The sequence below is a fragment of the Anas platyrhynchos genome, chromosome 16, assembly GCF_047663525.1.
Source record: "Anas platyrhynchos isolate ZD024472 breed Pekin duck chromosome 16, IASCAAS_PekinDuck_T2T, whole genome shotgun sequence".
NCBI lineage: Eukaryota > Metazoa > Chordata > Aves > Anseriformes > Anatidae > Anas > Anas platyrhynchos.
The window spans coordinates 3,122,614-3,139,131 of record NC_092602.1 but is presented as its reverse complement, the minus strand read 5'-3'; the positions used below and the strand labels follow the sequence as shown (position 1 = coordinate 3,139,131).

The 16,518-nt window shown below is 43.0% G+C and overlaps 1 protein-coding gene and 1 long non-coding RNA gene across 4 annotated transcripts in view; one reads left to right on the top strand and one right to left on the bottom strand.

The window, feature by feature from the left end:
- Positions 1-1,011: 1,011 nt before the first annotated feature.
- LOC119718476 (uncharacterized) lies at positions 1,012-4,337 on the top strand. The gene is made up of 3 exons (XR_005269628.2): positions 1,012-1,915; positions 2,711-2,854; positions 3,048-4,337. It is a non-coding gene; the product is annotated as an uncharacterized lncRNA (long non-coding RNA).
- A 3,858-nt stretch (positions 4,338-8,195) lies between these two features.
- The window catches only part of ATP2A2 (ATPase sarcoplasmic/endoplasmic reticulum Ca2+ transporting 2), a 45,231-nt gene continuing 36,908 nt past the window's right edge, over positions 8,196-16,518 (bottom strand). The window contains exons 17-21 of one of the 3 annotated variants that reach the window (XR_002400541.4): positions 16,240-16,325; positions 15,655-15,788; positions 14,500-14,617; positions 12,820-14,386; positions 8,196-9,298 (exon numbers count right to left, since the gene is read on the bottom strand). Coding sequence is in view for 2 of the 3 variants with exons in the window: in XM_005016313.6 (XP_005016370.1) it covers positions 14,117-14,386; positions 14,500-14,617; positions 15,655-15,788; positions 16,240-16,325 (608 nt within the window). In the remaining variant the exon portion in view is untranslated. Of the gene's footprint in view, positions 9,299-12,722; positions 14,387-14,499; positions 14,618-15,654; positions 15,789-16,239; positions 16,326-16,518 lie in introns of those variants that run through there. The other 2 variants (XM_021270084.4, XM_005016313.6) reach the window with 2 other exon arrangements.

The following is a 16,518-nucleotide window of genomic DNA, read 5'->3' as shown; positions in this document are numbered from 1 at the left end:
CTCTGCACGCTAGAAGTAAAAATCACAAAGCCAAAACCTGAAGTTCAGGCTGTGTCAAATCTGTGATGTAAGCTCCCAGAAATGAAGCAATTCTTAGGGGAGGCAAGAAGCTGTTGCCATCCAGTTGTATTTTACAGCACTGACACATCTGCCAGTGCTAGTCTCTGGGTTGGGTAAGGACAGAGTGATTGCTTGAAATCCTGACAGCTGTTTGACGTTTAAATCACAGATGTCATTAACAGGTTCTTAATTCCTGCCTGCTTTATGATAGGCAAGATACAGAAGTGATATAAGGGGATGGGATTTCTTCAGATCTAAAGCCTTTACATAGGCTTGGGGATGAGTCTTAATTTAATGGAATCGAAAAGTATCACACATCAATGATGTGGCTAGGAATTATCTAAATAATATATGTTCTGTAGCAAGTGACTTGCCAGTGCTTTCTATGATGTGCTGATAACAACTAAAATACTGGCAGTATTTAGAATTCTGATTTCCAGATCTTGAGAATCTAAGAACTGTGAAGCAGAAATAATGAGGACTGCTGGCCAATATAAATGTTTTTGTCTAATTGAGGTGCTTTTTCCTTTTCTGTTACTGCTGATTATGGAGAGATTTTTGATTAACTAGGGCTTTTTTTTTCAATAACTGTCTTATTAGGCCTGTTTTTTTTGTTTTTTTTTTTTTTTTTGTAGTGATTCTTTTCTTCTATCCTTACTTTTCAGAAGCTCAGTGATGTGGAAACTGATCTGTCGAAGATAGAGGCAAGGAATATTTTTTTATCCAGCAAACCCTATTTCTTCATTCAGACCTCAGATGTAAAGAAATCTCAAAGGCTACGTTGTACTGTTGTGGTTTCAAGTTACACAGGTATATTGTAGCCAAATATTAAAAATAAAATAAAATAAATCTAAATTAATGCAGACTCCAGGGGTTTTAAATTTAGTGGCCTTAGGTGGGATTAAATTTAGTACGTTGGTACAACTTTATGTAGTACCCAGTAAAAAGCAATTACACTGTAGTCACTTTTGCAATAGTTACTTCATAGAAAGGATTCAGTGTGAGCTTAAGGAATTACTCCCTTACCAGTCGTGTTCCTGTACTGCCCGTTTTGCCTGGGTAATGGTTTGAAAAGTAATCCTGTAACAAGATTCCTGAAATTCCCTCAGAAATATTCACACTCCTCTCCCATCCTATTTATTTTTATTTTACTTTTTATCTGCTTGCTTCGTGGCCCCACAAAAGGCTGCTTGGTTCAAGGATATCGAGGAGGAGGGAGCTGGGAGCTGTGTTGCTGTTGAATTGCTGTGTAGGAGCTTTGCCTAAGGCCCTGCTGATAATTAACAGGTTTGTGACGGTCCAGTGACCAGATCTTGGAGGGAAGGATGACAAGATAGGAAGAATAATGGTGTGATGGTGTGGAAGGGGAGAGAACTGGGCAGCTGCTGCTGCTCCTGCAGTTCTGCTTGTTTTCAGAACTGGCAGACTGGTTAAGATGTCATTTGGAAGCTGGTCAGAAGGAGGCAGAGAGTACACAGAGCTGGGTGTTTGGGTGCAGAAAAAGAAGGGTGTATTCTGGTGCAAACAGCTCGGTGAAAAATAAACTGTTCGTGTGGGGGATTTCACTGTAACAATGTCCAATATCTATGTATTAAGCAAAGCTATTTGGCTAGTCCACGTCGATTGCTGTTGATGACAGCAAAACAGAAGGAATGATCTATGTTTTCACTTGCTGTCTCGAGCCTTGCACACACTTAGCTAACATTAATGCTAATGGCTGTTTAATACTCTATATGGAATGTGCAGGGGAAGCTTTCACCATGGCGAGTCACTGACAGATGTTTACATTGTAAAAGCCTCCATTTCAAACAGCTTCCCTGCTCACAACCAGCTCCCGGGAGAGGCAAAGGGCTTTGTAAGTTTGGAGATCAGTTTCCTCTTCTTTCTTTCTCTGTCCGCCTATCAAAATGTTGATGCATGCAGATGGTTTGGGGATCTACCAACAGCAGTATAATTCCTGACATACAGGTTTTAAAAAGGATTGGGTTTTGTACATCTGTCCCTTCACAGGCAGTACAGTTTCTTAAAGGACAATAGATGACATCTGCTGAACTGGCTGTCTTGCTTGTGTTCTGACTACGTTATTTTAACCAGTGCGTGACCTGGCAGGAAACAGTGACTTTGCATTCTGAAGTTTTACCTTTGGTCACTTCAACTTGCTTCTTTTTAGCTGTCAGCTGTCTGTTTTAGAGCACAGTGAGCCTCAGAATGCTTGTCTAGAGGAAAAAGAGGGGAAAAAAGCCCACATCCTGAGACTTGGACTTGACAATTTCTAAAATATTTACAGAGAACAGAAAATCCAATTACATCAAAGCCGCCTGACGGGCAGGCAGCAGCACACGATGCTCAGCTAACGAGGGGTTTTGATGGCTTGGAACATCTCCCGGTTGGGCTCCCTGGGCTGGGAGGGTTTAGCAGTTGGCAGAGGTGAGATCTGTACGCTGGCATCTGATCCAAGAGCTTGGGTCAATCTGGCGGCACAAAAGACTCCATTCCTGTGTTGGCTGGAGAGACAGCACACTGCTTGTGCATTGCTGTAAAGGTCACTAAGATGCCAGCTCTTTCCCCGAACTATTTATCAGATTTCTGTTGTTCTGCTATTTGCCTAATGTTTATTGTCTAATATATTGTGTTCTCCCTCGATGTGTAGTATGGTCTGAAGAGCTGAAGCTGGTAACTTGGCTTCATCTTGTTGGATACTGAGCGGTTTTCCAGGAAACTTCAGCATGATGACATCAGTAAAGCAAGAACAGCAGCATGCAGATATGAATCTTCTTTACCCTGGTTGGTCTGGGTAAGCTGCAGTCCATATGGTTCTTGGAATAAACATTTGCAAAGCCTGTCTGCTGGGAAGCCAGCAAGTATCTGCAGTCAGTGACTGAGGAGCTTTTCTGCCTTGGAATATTTGATGGGCTGGTAGCCAGTGATGCTGCAGGCAGACCAAATTGGCAGAAAGCCTAACCTCAGGTTTTGGTTTTCCTCCTTAGGTCCACAGTGGAACCAAGAAGGAGGCAACGTTCGCGTGGACTGAGCGGGCTGTCAGTCTGGTGGACCTGAGTGATCTGGAATGCAGGCGACTTCCGAACTGGCCCGGATCATGCAGTTCGTGCCTTCTGTAAGTTCAGTTGTCTCATATGCTGAAATATCTGTTTAATGTGGGGAAAATCAGGCATTATTCTGAAAAATAGCCCTTCCTATGTTAGTGTAAATTCAAGCTGACCTGGATAACTGCTGGATTCTGCTGCTGCTGCTGATTGTTGCAAGAGGAGAAGCTGTGTATGGAGGTGGACTTTAATGTTTCCTCAGCTCGCTAGGACAGCTTTTAATAGGCAGGCAGGAAGGTGACTCCAGCTAACCACTGTTCTGCAGAGGATGTCACACTGCAACTCAGACAATTAGATAAGGCTGCAGGATTCTGTTGAATGTTCACTTCCCTTACCAAAATGTTGGGCTCTAAGAAGTTTTAAGGACCTTCCACCCAGTAACACTCCATCCCTGGAAATATCTGAGTTTTTGCAAAAGGGACTGAACTCTTCCCGTGCTGTTCTTTGATTTCAGCTTTTGTTCTTGCTACCTCTATTGTCTGAAAAGAGCGAATAGGAAGCAGGTTGGTTTGATCTCCCTTTGTGCTGTGATCTACCATCCGTGCCATCAATCCAGAGGTTTTAAAGGGCAGAAGGAAGAATGTGCACCATCTGGCCTTACTTGGGTGTCGAGACACACACAGGGGCTAACCTCACCTGCTGCTGGGCTCTTGGCCTTGGGAAGGAAACTCCCAAAGCTCCTGGGCATGGCCTGAAGGGAAATGTTGCTTGCTGCAGGTGAGGCTGCTCTTCATCTCCCCTGCCCTGAGGGAAGGGAAAAGCGTGTGTCCTATTTCTAACCCTGGATTACTCGTAGTGCCAGCCCTGTGATGGCTGCATTTTCACTAGGATGCTAGGGAGAGGAATTGAGTGGTTCTGTGGGATGTTGCCAGTGGAGCTTTCACTGAGATGGAAGTGTCCTGATGAGGACTTCAAAGACAAATGGCAGCTGGTGAGGGGAGGAGGCGAGCTCTTAATCCCATTATGCTGTAAAAGCAGGGCAACAGCAACTCCATTTTGTGAAAGGCCGGATGGTGTTAAGTCTTTCAGCGTACATCTGTCAGAAAAAAAGCCCTCGTGCTTCGGGCTGAGGACTGCCTAATGAGCGTGTGGAACCTGATTAGCAGAGGAAGAGCTAAATGCTGAACTGGTCTTACCAGTGCAGCTCCGAGCGCACGCAGAAAGGCAGTGTAAGGTGTCAGAGCAGTTCCAGGAAGAAAAGAGAAGTGTCCCAGGGAGTCTGTGTGCTCCGGGATCAGCGTCAACTGGAGAAAGGAATTTTCCAGGACTTTAGGTGCTTGAATTTTACTTCAGCACTTTTATTATCTCTGCCCCTCAACCCAAACTAAGGGAACATCTCGTTCCCCACTGCTGTGGGCAGCCACCAGCAGCACTCGCCTTCCTCTGTTTGTTCCATGCGCTGATACAGATCTAGTGCTGTGCAGTGTACACAGTCATTCTTCGGGCTAGTTTTGGCACGTTACATGCAGCTTTTTGCTGTTTTATTGCGGAATCTGATTGACACAACGCTGGGATGTCCGTGGAAATGTCTGCAGTGTCGCTCTGGGAGATTCCGTAATTCCGCAAGGCAGAGAACTTGTTAAAGCAGGCTCGGGGTGCTTTGGGAGCTTGGCCTTGTTTTCTGAGAGGCCAGCTGCGGTTTGCAGGCATCGTCTGATGGGCTGGAGACTGAGTCAATGCTGCAGCCATTTCCTTCTGGTTTTCTTTTTGATCCGTGAAACGCCTGGGAGCTGTGTTGAAGAGCAGCACGGTTTTGGCAAGCAGTCCGCACCCAGTCAGTGCTGCCTGGCAGAGGCTGAGATTTCCAGCACCTGCCGGTTGTTTGTGAGCACGGGGGGGTGGATTCTCGTGTTAGGAGTTCAGCGCAGGTACAAAGCCTCGTGGTGATGTCCTGAGAAACAGCGAGTTTGTTCTTCCAGGGGCGGAAAGGACACACATTGCAGTGAGCTCAGGGGTGGTGGGAGCTTTTTCTTTTGTGCCCCTCTTTTGCTTGGTGAAGGTTGGTCTCAAACCTCGACTGAAGGTCTCTGCTAGTGCTCGAGTCCTGCAGGAGGGCAATGATAAGATAAACTGACTTTTAAGTTACAAATTCTGTCTGGGGTGTCGTGCCTCACTGAATGCAGGGCAGGGCAGGAACAGGCGCGAGACCAAAGCGTCGCTGTTTTGCAATCACAATGCACTGGAGCTGTGTGACTTGGTTCTGGATGCATGAGCTGGTTGCAGCTTGATTGTTAGCCTCTGATGTTATCTCACCCCAATAGTAAAGCAGTGTTCTTTGCCTGCCTCGGTAGGAAAAATTGACTCTGCCACCTGCAAAAATAGCATGGGTTTATAGCAGCCCAGGCTTATCAGGTCTGGGGATTTTGTTGTTGTTTCTGAAGTCTATTTCAGTTGATTATGGCAGCTCAGTCTCAGAGAAACACTGAGCTGGACACCCCAAGCAGCTCTTGGAGGCTGGCCATTGCTGAAGAGCAAGACTACAGAATTTTACTTCTCTTAAAGCTGGTGATGTCAGCAAAATCCTGTGTTATTCCTAGGATTATGTGCAAGTGGGAGTTCGTACAGCCTCCAGAAGAACTAATTAAAAGGGAAGTTTCTGGGTGCTCTCATGATTTTGCGCATTCCCTTCAAGCTGCTCCAGGAGGCTGATGAAGATAACTCTTACCATATGAATTCGGGTCCCTCTCTCTCTATTTAAACACACAGCAGGGGCCTTGACCTTGTTAGGCAGACAGCTGAGCCTGCTAAACCCATGTCAGAAGGCTTCTGAGCACTCCGAGCTTGGTGACTACTGATCTTGCAGGGTTTCTTCAGCACCAGTAGAGCTGACCTACATTTTCCATGTCAGCCCCTGGTCGCCGCTCTCGGTGCTGCCCCACTTAGCTTAGAGCTTTCTGTGCAGCGTCCCGCGGGCTTTGCAGAGCCTCAGCTCTGGGCTGCAGTTAACTGCTTCTGAGGTGTTTGTGGCTGATAGCAGAACCTGAGGTCATGACTGCAGTTAGATTGGTTCCCTTCGGTATTGATTGTGCATCTTTGGTTTGGGCATCGAATGACACAGCAGCAGGCTTGTGTTAGATTGCTGGGGACAGAAGTCAGCCGGTGGTGGGGAAGGTGTGTGGTGCTCTGGTGGAGTTTGGTTTAGAGCAGCTGAATCGTTGGGGATGAAATGTTCTAAAACTGTCTTCAGGTGCTCAGGGCTCTGCAGGCTGAGCAGAGGGTGGGATGCTCTTCTTCATTCTGCGGCTTCTGTGGGCTCGGCCCGTAGATTTTCCTGAGGCTCTTTTTCAGAGCTGAGGTTGTGAAACAAATGAGCTTTCTCCTCTACCAAGTGCTTTCCTCATTTCTCACCCACCAGCCTGGGGGTGGCTGTGGGTTCAGATCTTACGCAGTCACATTCACCTGGCTGTGAGCTGGGGCTGTTTTCTGCCTCCTGTCCTGGAGCTTGATGTAATTTGCCCGTAATTCCTGAGGGTGCTGGGAACCATTTCTCTTCCCTCCGCAGCTGTCAGAGTGGGGCCCATCCATGCAGTGCTTTGGAGCCAGGGCTGTGCAGCGAGGTGAGGAGGAGGAGGGGGGCGATGAAGCTGTTTATCTCAGCATCTCTTACCCCACATGCTCTCGCACTTGAGTACCTAGCAACCCACTGAGCTTCACAAAGTTTTCTCTGTGTGGCTCTACTCCAGAAGTGCTGCTTGCAGTTCATCTGGGGACTAGTTATGCTTGCAGATCATAACTAAAAAAAATGTTTAAAGCTAAGTTAAGGGTTTGGTCTCAGTTCACTCCCCAGTGCTGTGCTGTCAACGCAGAAATGCCGAAACCATCCTCGCACCGTGGCAGCAGTACGGAGTAGAAGCTGAAGCTGTTTTCTGAACAACGAATTAATATAATTGTCAACAGCACCGATACCAAACGTACAGACTGGCAAGTATTTATGAAAGTAGAAAAGAGGGCATCAGCTCAGCTGGGCAGCAGGAGTAACTTTTACAGGCTGTTGCTACACCGTGTGTGTGTGTTCTGAGAAACTGGACTTCAGCTGCCTGTAGTCGATAAAGAGCGCTTTGTTTTTCTTACCATTTCCTGAACACCAGCCTAGAGATGTTTGCTAATGGGGCAGTTTCTTCCCTAACGGGCTGAACAAATGATTTTAATTGTTTAGCTCAGGTGTCTGCACAGTGTAATGGACAGCTGCTGTTTGTTGGCCTGTGCTGGGAGCAGCTCCGGGAGGTTATTTGGTGACAGTGCTGTTGGTGTGCGCAGGAGCCGGTCTATAAATAAGGTGGAGGGAAGAGCTGCAGCTGCAGATAAAAGCTGTGCTGAACTCGGTTCTGACAGCCTTGGCCCAGAGGTTAGGAGCAGAGCTCAGCTTGCTGGGAACAACACTACCATAGTAGGAAGCAGCCTTCTCCTCCAGCCCTATGTATTAATGCAGCGCCGACCATCATATAGCGGAGCTCAGCCGCGGAATTCGGCTCTAGTATTTTTAAACCTCGTGCTGTTGTGTTTGAAGGGGCTCAGACATGTCACCTAATTTGGATAACGCTGTTTGCTGGCGCTGTGCTGGTATCATGGGCTAGTTGGAGAGGCATTACAGTTAATTTAAAACGCATTACTCCCCTTTGAAGTTGGCTGAAGTTGCAGAGTTAGAGAGGCTCTGCTTGTGCCCTTACTTCCCTCCTCTTACTCCAAACAAAACGTAGTTTATAGGAGTCAGAGCAGAGCATTACAGGACACTTGGCTAACCCAGCTTTTACCCTTTGGAGTGCTTTAGCCTTGCCTAATGCTGTAACAAGGGCTCTGATGCTGTGACCTGGTGGGACCTGCACTGCTGCAACACACTTACCGGCAGAATTGCCTAAGTCTTGAGGAAGGGAATAAGCCATGACTAACAAAAGCAGCTGTAAGCAGGCTGGTCATGGCTTGTAGCAAATGCACTCTTGGTTAATCTTCCTTCTGCCTATGGAAGGTGGAAGGGGCCAGCAGCTACTGAGGGCTGGGGCAATTTAGGAAATAGAAAAGGACAAAAAATAGAGATGTAGTTGGGAAAGAAATGTTTATTTTAAGTTTCTCAGAGGGATTTACAAACAATGGAGCATTTTAAAAAAAATTGAGTGATCAAAGTACTTGACAGTGTCCCTTAAACACACACACAAGCCCCTGGACAGAGGAAGTCACACCAGCGAGGAGGTCAATACTGCTGGAAGAGCAGCTGGCATCTGCATAGTTCTAGAAGGAAAGATTGCAATGCTGTTGGTGCAAATATGTGTCATCCTGGCATTAATATAAGAGCACGCTGAAGTATGTACGCATGTACCTGCGGAAAACAAAGTGCATAAAATAACACACAAAGTATGTATTGTAGAATAAATTTATTTACCTGATACAAATGAAACTAGGTGTGATGCTTCTTACTGTCAGCATGTAAATAGACAACTGATCTTATTTACAACTTCTAAAGGTCATACATGCAGTTGTGGTAACTGGCTAAATCATTTGCTGCTTTCTAAATAAATGCATCACAATATTTTGTATTGCACCAACATCTGTCTTACTGCCTTAGATTTAAATAAGTTACATTACAGTGCAAAACAGGTTGATTTGCACACATGATAAAAAAATCCAAAGGTATGAATTGGAGGCTTACAGTTTAACATTCATCTGTAATCTTTTCAATGAGTTTTATAAATAGGATAGCATTGTACATAAGCTGTTATAGAGTAGTATGTTTGGATGATACAATACAGAGATTTGTCTACAACCGAAGGCATGCAGTTTTGATATTGTACATTTTATAAACTGACATTTTACATACAGGAATATGGAAAATTGGCTGACAGCTCGGCGATTCTTGTTCAAAGATAAACAAACTCTTCTCCATGCTGCACAGAACCCAAACTTCTCTGGAGAGAGTTTCCAATTCTGTAACTATATTGCACATTTGTACATCTGAAGTCCTAATGGTACCACACATTTCTTCCACAGAGAACACAATGAGTTTTGTTTTTAGGGAAAGCAAAGAATCTTTACACATGATACATGCAGAAGTTTTGGCAGATGTGTTGCTAAAAACACATGCACGCAACAAAACAACCTTACATTTCTGCAAAATTGTTTAGGAAGCGATTACTCCAGTATTGCTGAAAAGGAAAGAAAGAAAAGGAAACAGTTAATAAAAGGATGAATGCAAAGTATCATTGTAAAAGCAAGACTAAGATCAACAGTGACAGAAGAAAGAATGTTAAGTCTGATAACAACTGCTCTGTCATTGAAGGGACACTCTCAGGTTACTTTGTTCTTAAAGCCCAGGACACTCTGGATTATGTCTCAGCTCTTCTGAATTCAGCAGAGCTCCCTTTATCATCAAAGTCAGCACCTTCTCCAGAAGACCATAAATGAAGATGAATTGAGGTATGTTTGGATAGCGTTTGCATTTCTTTGCCTGACTAGTGGTAATAGTAAAAAGTAAAGGGAGACTCGTCTGTCTTTTAGCTTCTTATAGTACCCAGTTTGAGCTATTTTTTTCCCCTTTAAAATAAATAATCTTGAAGAGTGTTCTTTTAATTGAGGCATTATAGTGCAAGTTTGGCCCTGAAGTGACCTAACAATGTCCCTTTTTTAAGTTACGCAGCTTATTCTGGGAAGCAGTAGGAAAGCTCCGAAGAAGTCATTAAACTACACAGATTAATGCGTAGGCAAAGGGTAGAGTACAGTATAACTACTGGACTTTACCCCTAAAATACAGCGTAAGGTTAGCCTTGGGTCTGGAAAAAGTGTACTCTGATTGCCTAGAACTAAAGGGTGGCTCTTCAAAACATGGCTTAACACTAAAATTTAGGCTCTCCTGCTAGGATTTGAGAATGCATAATATTAATGCAATTAAGGATGTAATTAGCAGAGATTAGGGAAACAGTTAATGGTTAGAAGTGCAAGAAGGTAAACAAGACAGGTGCAAGAGACAGACAATTTTGTATCAGTTTTTACCTCCCTTCATCTCAGCAAATTTAACCATCTTTAAGCAGTTTACCACATATAGTCTGTGCATCAGCTGTGTTCTTCGAACAGTGACAGAGGACTGCTGTACTGCATTTTATCATCAGATTAAGAACTCATTTTCTTACCATGAGCTTTCTCCAGAACGGCCTCTCTACAACCATCAGCTTTGCAGCACTGTGAGAGACTGGGATGTATTTTTCTGCAGCTTCTTTCATACTGATTTATTTGCGGTAATGCTTTGAGAAACCAACCATGGACTAATTTTAGTGCCTGGATACAGGCAAGAAGGAGCAGCTTGAGTTGTGCAGCTCAAAACCAGTACTTTGAATCACTGCCATTTGAAAGCTGAGAGCACCTGGGGCATGACAAAGATAAAAGCCCTTGTCTCCATGTTGCTGGCATATGACTGCAGCTGCCTGACCATCCTCTTTGTTCTGCTTTGGACCAGCCCACAGAACACTGAATTCAGGAGGCGCTGCTGTCATAGCAAAACCCACTGGTTTCCCAGCATAAGCTGGGATCCCTCCTGGTGTTTCTCACATATGGTACCATCAGTCACAATCAACATTTAATCTTACACACCCCTCACGTGCTAGAAAACAAGCAAGGTGTGAGGAATTCAGAAGACCAGAGAGATGAAGCTCAGTGAGATGAGAGCAAAGGGAAACAAAAGGAATGAAGTTATCTTCTTAAAGTTGAGATGGGAAATAAAACCTGAAAGCCCACAGCAGAGCAATTTTAGTGCTGGGTGCTTGACCACAGGGGAAGAAGCACATGGTAAGTCTTAATGTTTGGCCAGTCCAGACCACACCAGGCTGGCCTGCATCTTATAGTGGCAACACCTGGAGAACAGAAGTACTGAAGTATAACAGCAGTTGTCACTGAACCAACAATAATGAAGTACTGATCATAGGGAACCCTATTGCTCCATTTCTGCAAAGAGGTCTAGACAGCAAGACCAGGAGACATCTAAAAATAATAAAGAAAAGCAAGGTAGGTTAAGATCGCTTGGGCTCTTTAAGCAAACCCTACAAAACCAGGCTCCTGAGGTTGCAGAAGTAGTCAGGAGGGATAAATGCCACTCCATTCGCCCACCAACAGCCTAGCTTTCAAAGGTAAACTCCAAGAAACAGAAGGCTCCTACTGCAAGTGAGACCCTGAGATAACTGATAGAAGTGAGCCCTCAGCAAGATTTGTCTTCAACATACACAACTGAGTGTGCCAGACAAAGATTCAACAGAACGTGTCAAAGACTGAATTTTAATTTATCCATTTTCCCCTTCAGTGTCTTAGAGATGGGGAGAAAGGTGTTGTATACAAGAATTATTTTGTGTAATAGACAGGAAAAGAACTGTACAAGAATTGCTCTCAACTACTGCCACATACATGGCTTAGAAAAGCACAGCTCTGGAGGTTTACACAGAGCCATTGCTCAAAGATTCAGTGGCTATTCCTGCCCCCTTGAAAAAAATCTGGCCACAATTCTATTGTTTCCAACAAATGACAATGGACGTGGATATATTTTGATCTCAAGGAATTCTAAATTACATGACCTTTAAGTTTCCTGTTTGAAGAAACAGGAGCAAGCCTTAAAATGCTCAGTTAGTATTCAGACAGCATCTGACTGGTGCTGGCCATCGGTTTTGTGGTATGCAAAACATCCAGGTTGGCAAAGACAGGTTCCTCCTTACACAGAGGGCATTCAAGCGAGTTCAACGCTTACAGCTCTACAAAAAACCTCTTACATCATTTCTATCTCCCCCTACCTGAGTCACTTCTGCATCAGTTAAAGTATATCAATGTTTACATAAACAGGGAGTATTCGCAATGCAGTGGACTTTCAAATCAGGTCTGTATTCTGAGGCTGGCATGTATATCTGAAAGCTTGAAACCTAAAGGATTAATCTGTGCTCACTGGATTCCAGCTGGCTCTAAAAGAGCAGAGAGGAAAATGGTAGTTAAAAGCTATGAGGAGTAAGAAAGCTGTTTGAATTTGGTTATTAAAGCAGATTTCAAGCCAACACAAGATAACACAGCACCTGCTACTCAACAAAGGCATTATGACCCTTGTACAATTTTCAAAGACTATCCTGTGAAGCCAAGACTGTTCTTTTGTCTTTTTGTATGACCACTGTTCAAAGTGTTTCCATTCATTGGAAACAATAAGCTGCTTTTGCAAAGAGGAGCAGAGAAGCACCTGCGCATTGAGCACTGTGTGGATTATTCCTAGAGAAGGGCTGGTGTGCTCAGAGGAGGACAAAACCTCAGAGTAAACCAGCACCTGACCATGAGTACTAGTGTTCTGCACACTAAACATTCATATAAACACCTGTCATTGTCTTAAGTTACAGATTTATCCAATTTTATCTTGAACTTAAGACAAAGCTGTAGGATCTTGGGGTACACTAAGGCTCCTGGCTGCTCTAAAACAAGCTCTAAAATGCACTAAAACAAAAGCAAGCGCTTTACCTTCAGAATCAGTAATTTCAGCTTCACACCATAAAACGAGAGTCTAAAGTGGTGATAATAATGTAGCACAGCAGAATTTGACAAAACACAGCATGGGAATGAAGGAAATTACTATTTATTCTTCAACATGTATACAGCATATGCTATTTTACAGCAAGTCACCACTGGCATGGTGAAATGGAAGAGAAATACTCACTTTAGTCGATGAAAGTTGGAAGGCATTGGAGAAAAACACCACAGTTAGGACTGTTAATGACTTACACGTTGTTGATACAGGACTGAATTTGAAAACATGCTTTAACATTTACCGTAATAATGAAGGTGGTTAGTGCCACATTAAAATAAAAATAGTTCTATACAATATGTTCAATTTGGTCATGTGCTATTTACAGATTTTACAAAACACACACACGAGCTTGTTACTTCAAGTCAGGCTAACAACAGGCCAGCAGAGTAACTCCATGTATACAACTTAGCATTAGTGCCCTAAGTGTAGGAAATCCAATTTCTAGCTATGCAGTGCAAGTTATTTTTCCAGGTCTCATTACAAGTTTTGATCTTAAAGGGGGAAGAAAAAAAAAAGATCTGACACATGTAAGTAAGGTATTAAAACTCAACTTAAACGCTCTTTTGGAATTAAAACAGACTGTGTTGGTTAAAAAGGCTTGGTTTAGATTTAAGTAGACAGAAGAAAACCTCCCTATCCCTGCATCATGGGCAACACTGGCAAAATAAGGTCTGTTACAATAAAAATACAATAGACACTTAAATAAATAATCTTTAAAAAAAAAACTGTGTGTTGAGAATATGGAAGAACCCCAGCAGGCTGCACCTGGAATGATATTTTCTGCACGAGCAAGATTAGGCATACCTCATACAGAAACTGGTGTAAACAAGGACAGTCAAGAACCAAGAGCAAGGGAGCAGGAAGAGGGGATACAGAAGAAATCCTGACCAAGGTAGCAGTACTCTCTACCCAGTGCAGAAAGTTTGGCTTATGAAAAAAATAAAACCTGACTGTATGACAAATTAAGTTGGGATGATCATGCAGAAGACAAACAGTTACATGCTTTTTTTTCTTTTTTTTTTTTTTTTTTTTTTTAGTTTCAGACAACACACATTCATTCCCTAAAATCTGCTGCCAATTTAGTTTGATAGTGTCCGCTGGCTCAAAAAAATTTACTTTTTTTTTTACATGATGAATAGACTATTGAACAGAACACTGTACATGCTTTTCATCTACAAAAAAATTGCATAAAATAGTGTTAGTTCTCTGTACATGTCAATGGACACTTTAACTGTGTATAAAAGAGGAATATATTGCCCCCACTGAAGTCAGAAAAAGCAAAAAACCAAAATCTAGAGTATGAAACCTCCATCACCGGCAAATATGTTCATGTGAAAATTCAGCAGAAATAGACAGTTGCTCTAAACAATAAAAAAATTGATTAAGTTAAACTTTTTCTTTCAATGTAAAACTGTCACCATGTCAGTCAAGACCAGAACATATCACTAAAGTTAGTGTCTGTGCTGTAAAGCCAGATAACCAAGGGCATAGTAATGAACACAAATGGCCAGGAAACTCCTTCGGTGCATGCTGACAAAGAACACGGTTTGGTGGCAGGCCGCACACTATCTTTACCAGGTTCCAGGTAGTTACGGGCCACGTATTTAAGTGTTTCATCCAGCAGAATGACAGGTAGTGAGATTTTCAATACCATCAGCCATTGCGTCACATTCAGAGGTGTGATCTGGAAGATAATCTGAAAGAAAAGCCAAGTATTACACCTCTGCTCTTCCTCCACCCCTTGTCTCAAGCTCCCAACAAGTTTTTGCTCCATCTCCAAGCTCAGAGATGAGGATATAAAGTACTTACTGGCAGCGGTTCCACGTAAAGGATAAGGAAGTGGAGTGACATGGACAAGCAGATAGCGCCCACCAGCCAGATATTCTCCCACGGGGGCATCCTCATTAAGGACTGGTTTTCTGACAGACTGCAACAGAAACACAGTACATGTGTGTACGTACAAGATACTGATAGGAAATTCAGTAAATCAGAAAAGAGCTGGAAAGAGCAGCAAGGCAAGCCCCAGTTATCCCAGTCATGAAGGAAAGGACACCAAAGCATGGTTTAAGTAAGTTACAACTTTAGATTACCCTGGAAGACTGCTTCACAGAGTGACCACAGTTCAGTCTCACGTTTGTTTTTGAAAGCTTTTGTGCATTCTGCCCATTCCTGACCTAATCTACTTTTTTTTTTTTGCTAAGACCCTGACATCCTCTCCACAGGTGTGGAGAGAGAATAGAATGCTGGGTACAACAGCGTGAGACAGAATCCTCCTGTCTGTCAGCTGCTGGGGCCCTATTTCTCCCTCCCCATTTCCTCCAAAGGTCAGTTATAGACTGGAAATAAAGAGGAGGCCATGTACTTGTACCACTTGTACCTTCTTCATGCTTATTCTTTAAATCCACTCCAGATTCAATCTGCAGAGGAGTCTGAGATACAGAACACCAAATGTAGAGCAGTACCTTACTATGTAGGACTACCACAGCACACTTAATTTTAAAAACCAACTTTAAAGTGACCTCTAAGCTATTTGAAGAAAATATCCTTGACATTGTGCTACTTAGTGGTTTCCATTTATAATAACATTAATTGGCTAAACCCACACTCCCTTCGGGCAGGAAAAATTATTTTCCATATCTTCAACATTCTTATTTTAGTTCTCCTTGATATCACATGGGAGGGATAATCTGATTAATTAAGCTCAGATTAAAAGTAACGGAAAATATGTCAGTTGCTTATGCTTAGTAAAGTGCCAGAATGAACTGACAGAATTAAAAATACACCTTATGATAAGGGATCTCAATTGTTATCTGAGAGTCATTTTGTTTGCACTGCCAGGATTTGGAAAGGAAGTATGACTCATTACTCGTTGAGCTGTCCACATACTCTGAACCAAGCTGCATAGAAGGTGGGATTTTGGATAAGCTACGCAAAAGCTTTGCTTTCTGATGTGGAGATACAAACCTGTTGAGAGCATTGCACATCTCTATGGTGACAAGTACAGAAAGAGCCATCGTCATTGGATACGGAGACTCAAACACCACACAGTCGACACCAAAGAAGTCAGGGTTGTCCTCTTTGCACTGCAGAAAATGGCTCTAGAACAGAAAAACACGAACTCATTTCTACAGCTCGTTAACTTTTAAAATGTAAAGTAGGCTATTAGGAAGTAAGTAGTATCATAAAAAACTTCAAATATGAATCCTACAAGCACCACACTACAGGAGAGACAAGTGTCTAATATGACACTACAAGCACCAGAAAAACAAAAAGTTTTTGCCAGCTTCAGAAAAATTTCGGTTAGTCTTTTATTTACAAGACACCCCTCAGTCCTCTGAATTGTTTAGCAGCTCAGATATGCCACCTTTGAGCTTGATCACAATTGATTAGTCTTTAAAATAAGTTTTACTTTAACAAATCCAAAAGAATATCTCATTACATAAATCTTTTTAAAAATAAGCTACTGTTTTTTCTTGAAATGACTGTAGAAAAAAAAATGTATAAAAGGAATGTGCCCCTTTCCCTGGAGAAACTAAACAGAGCACGTACCAGCTGATAAAAGGTAACTCTTGGACCACCATCAGCAGCAATAAACCACCAAGCAGCAGCACCCACTGTGGCAGCACCAACATAACCTTGAGGAAAACAAACAACTTTTTTCAGCGTTGTGAACTTTATGCAAGAGAACATCTCACTTGCCACACCTGAACTTCTACTTCGAAACCTCCGAGTACTGAAAAAAAAAGTAGACTAATTTATCTAAAAGATACATCTGGAATCTAATTAAAAGTTTCTGATGAAGTGGTAGATGTCTTACTGATGTTATGC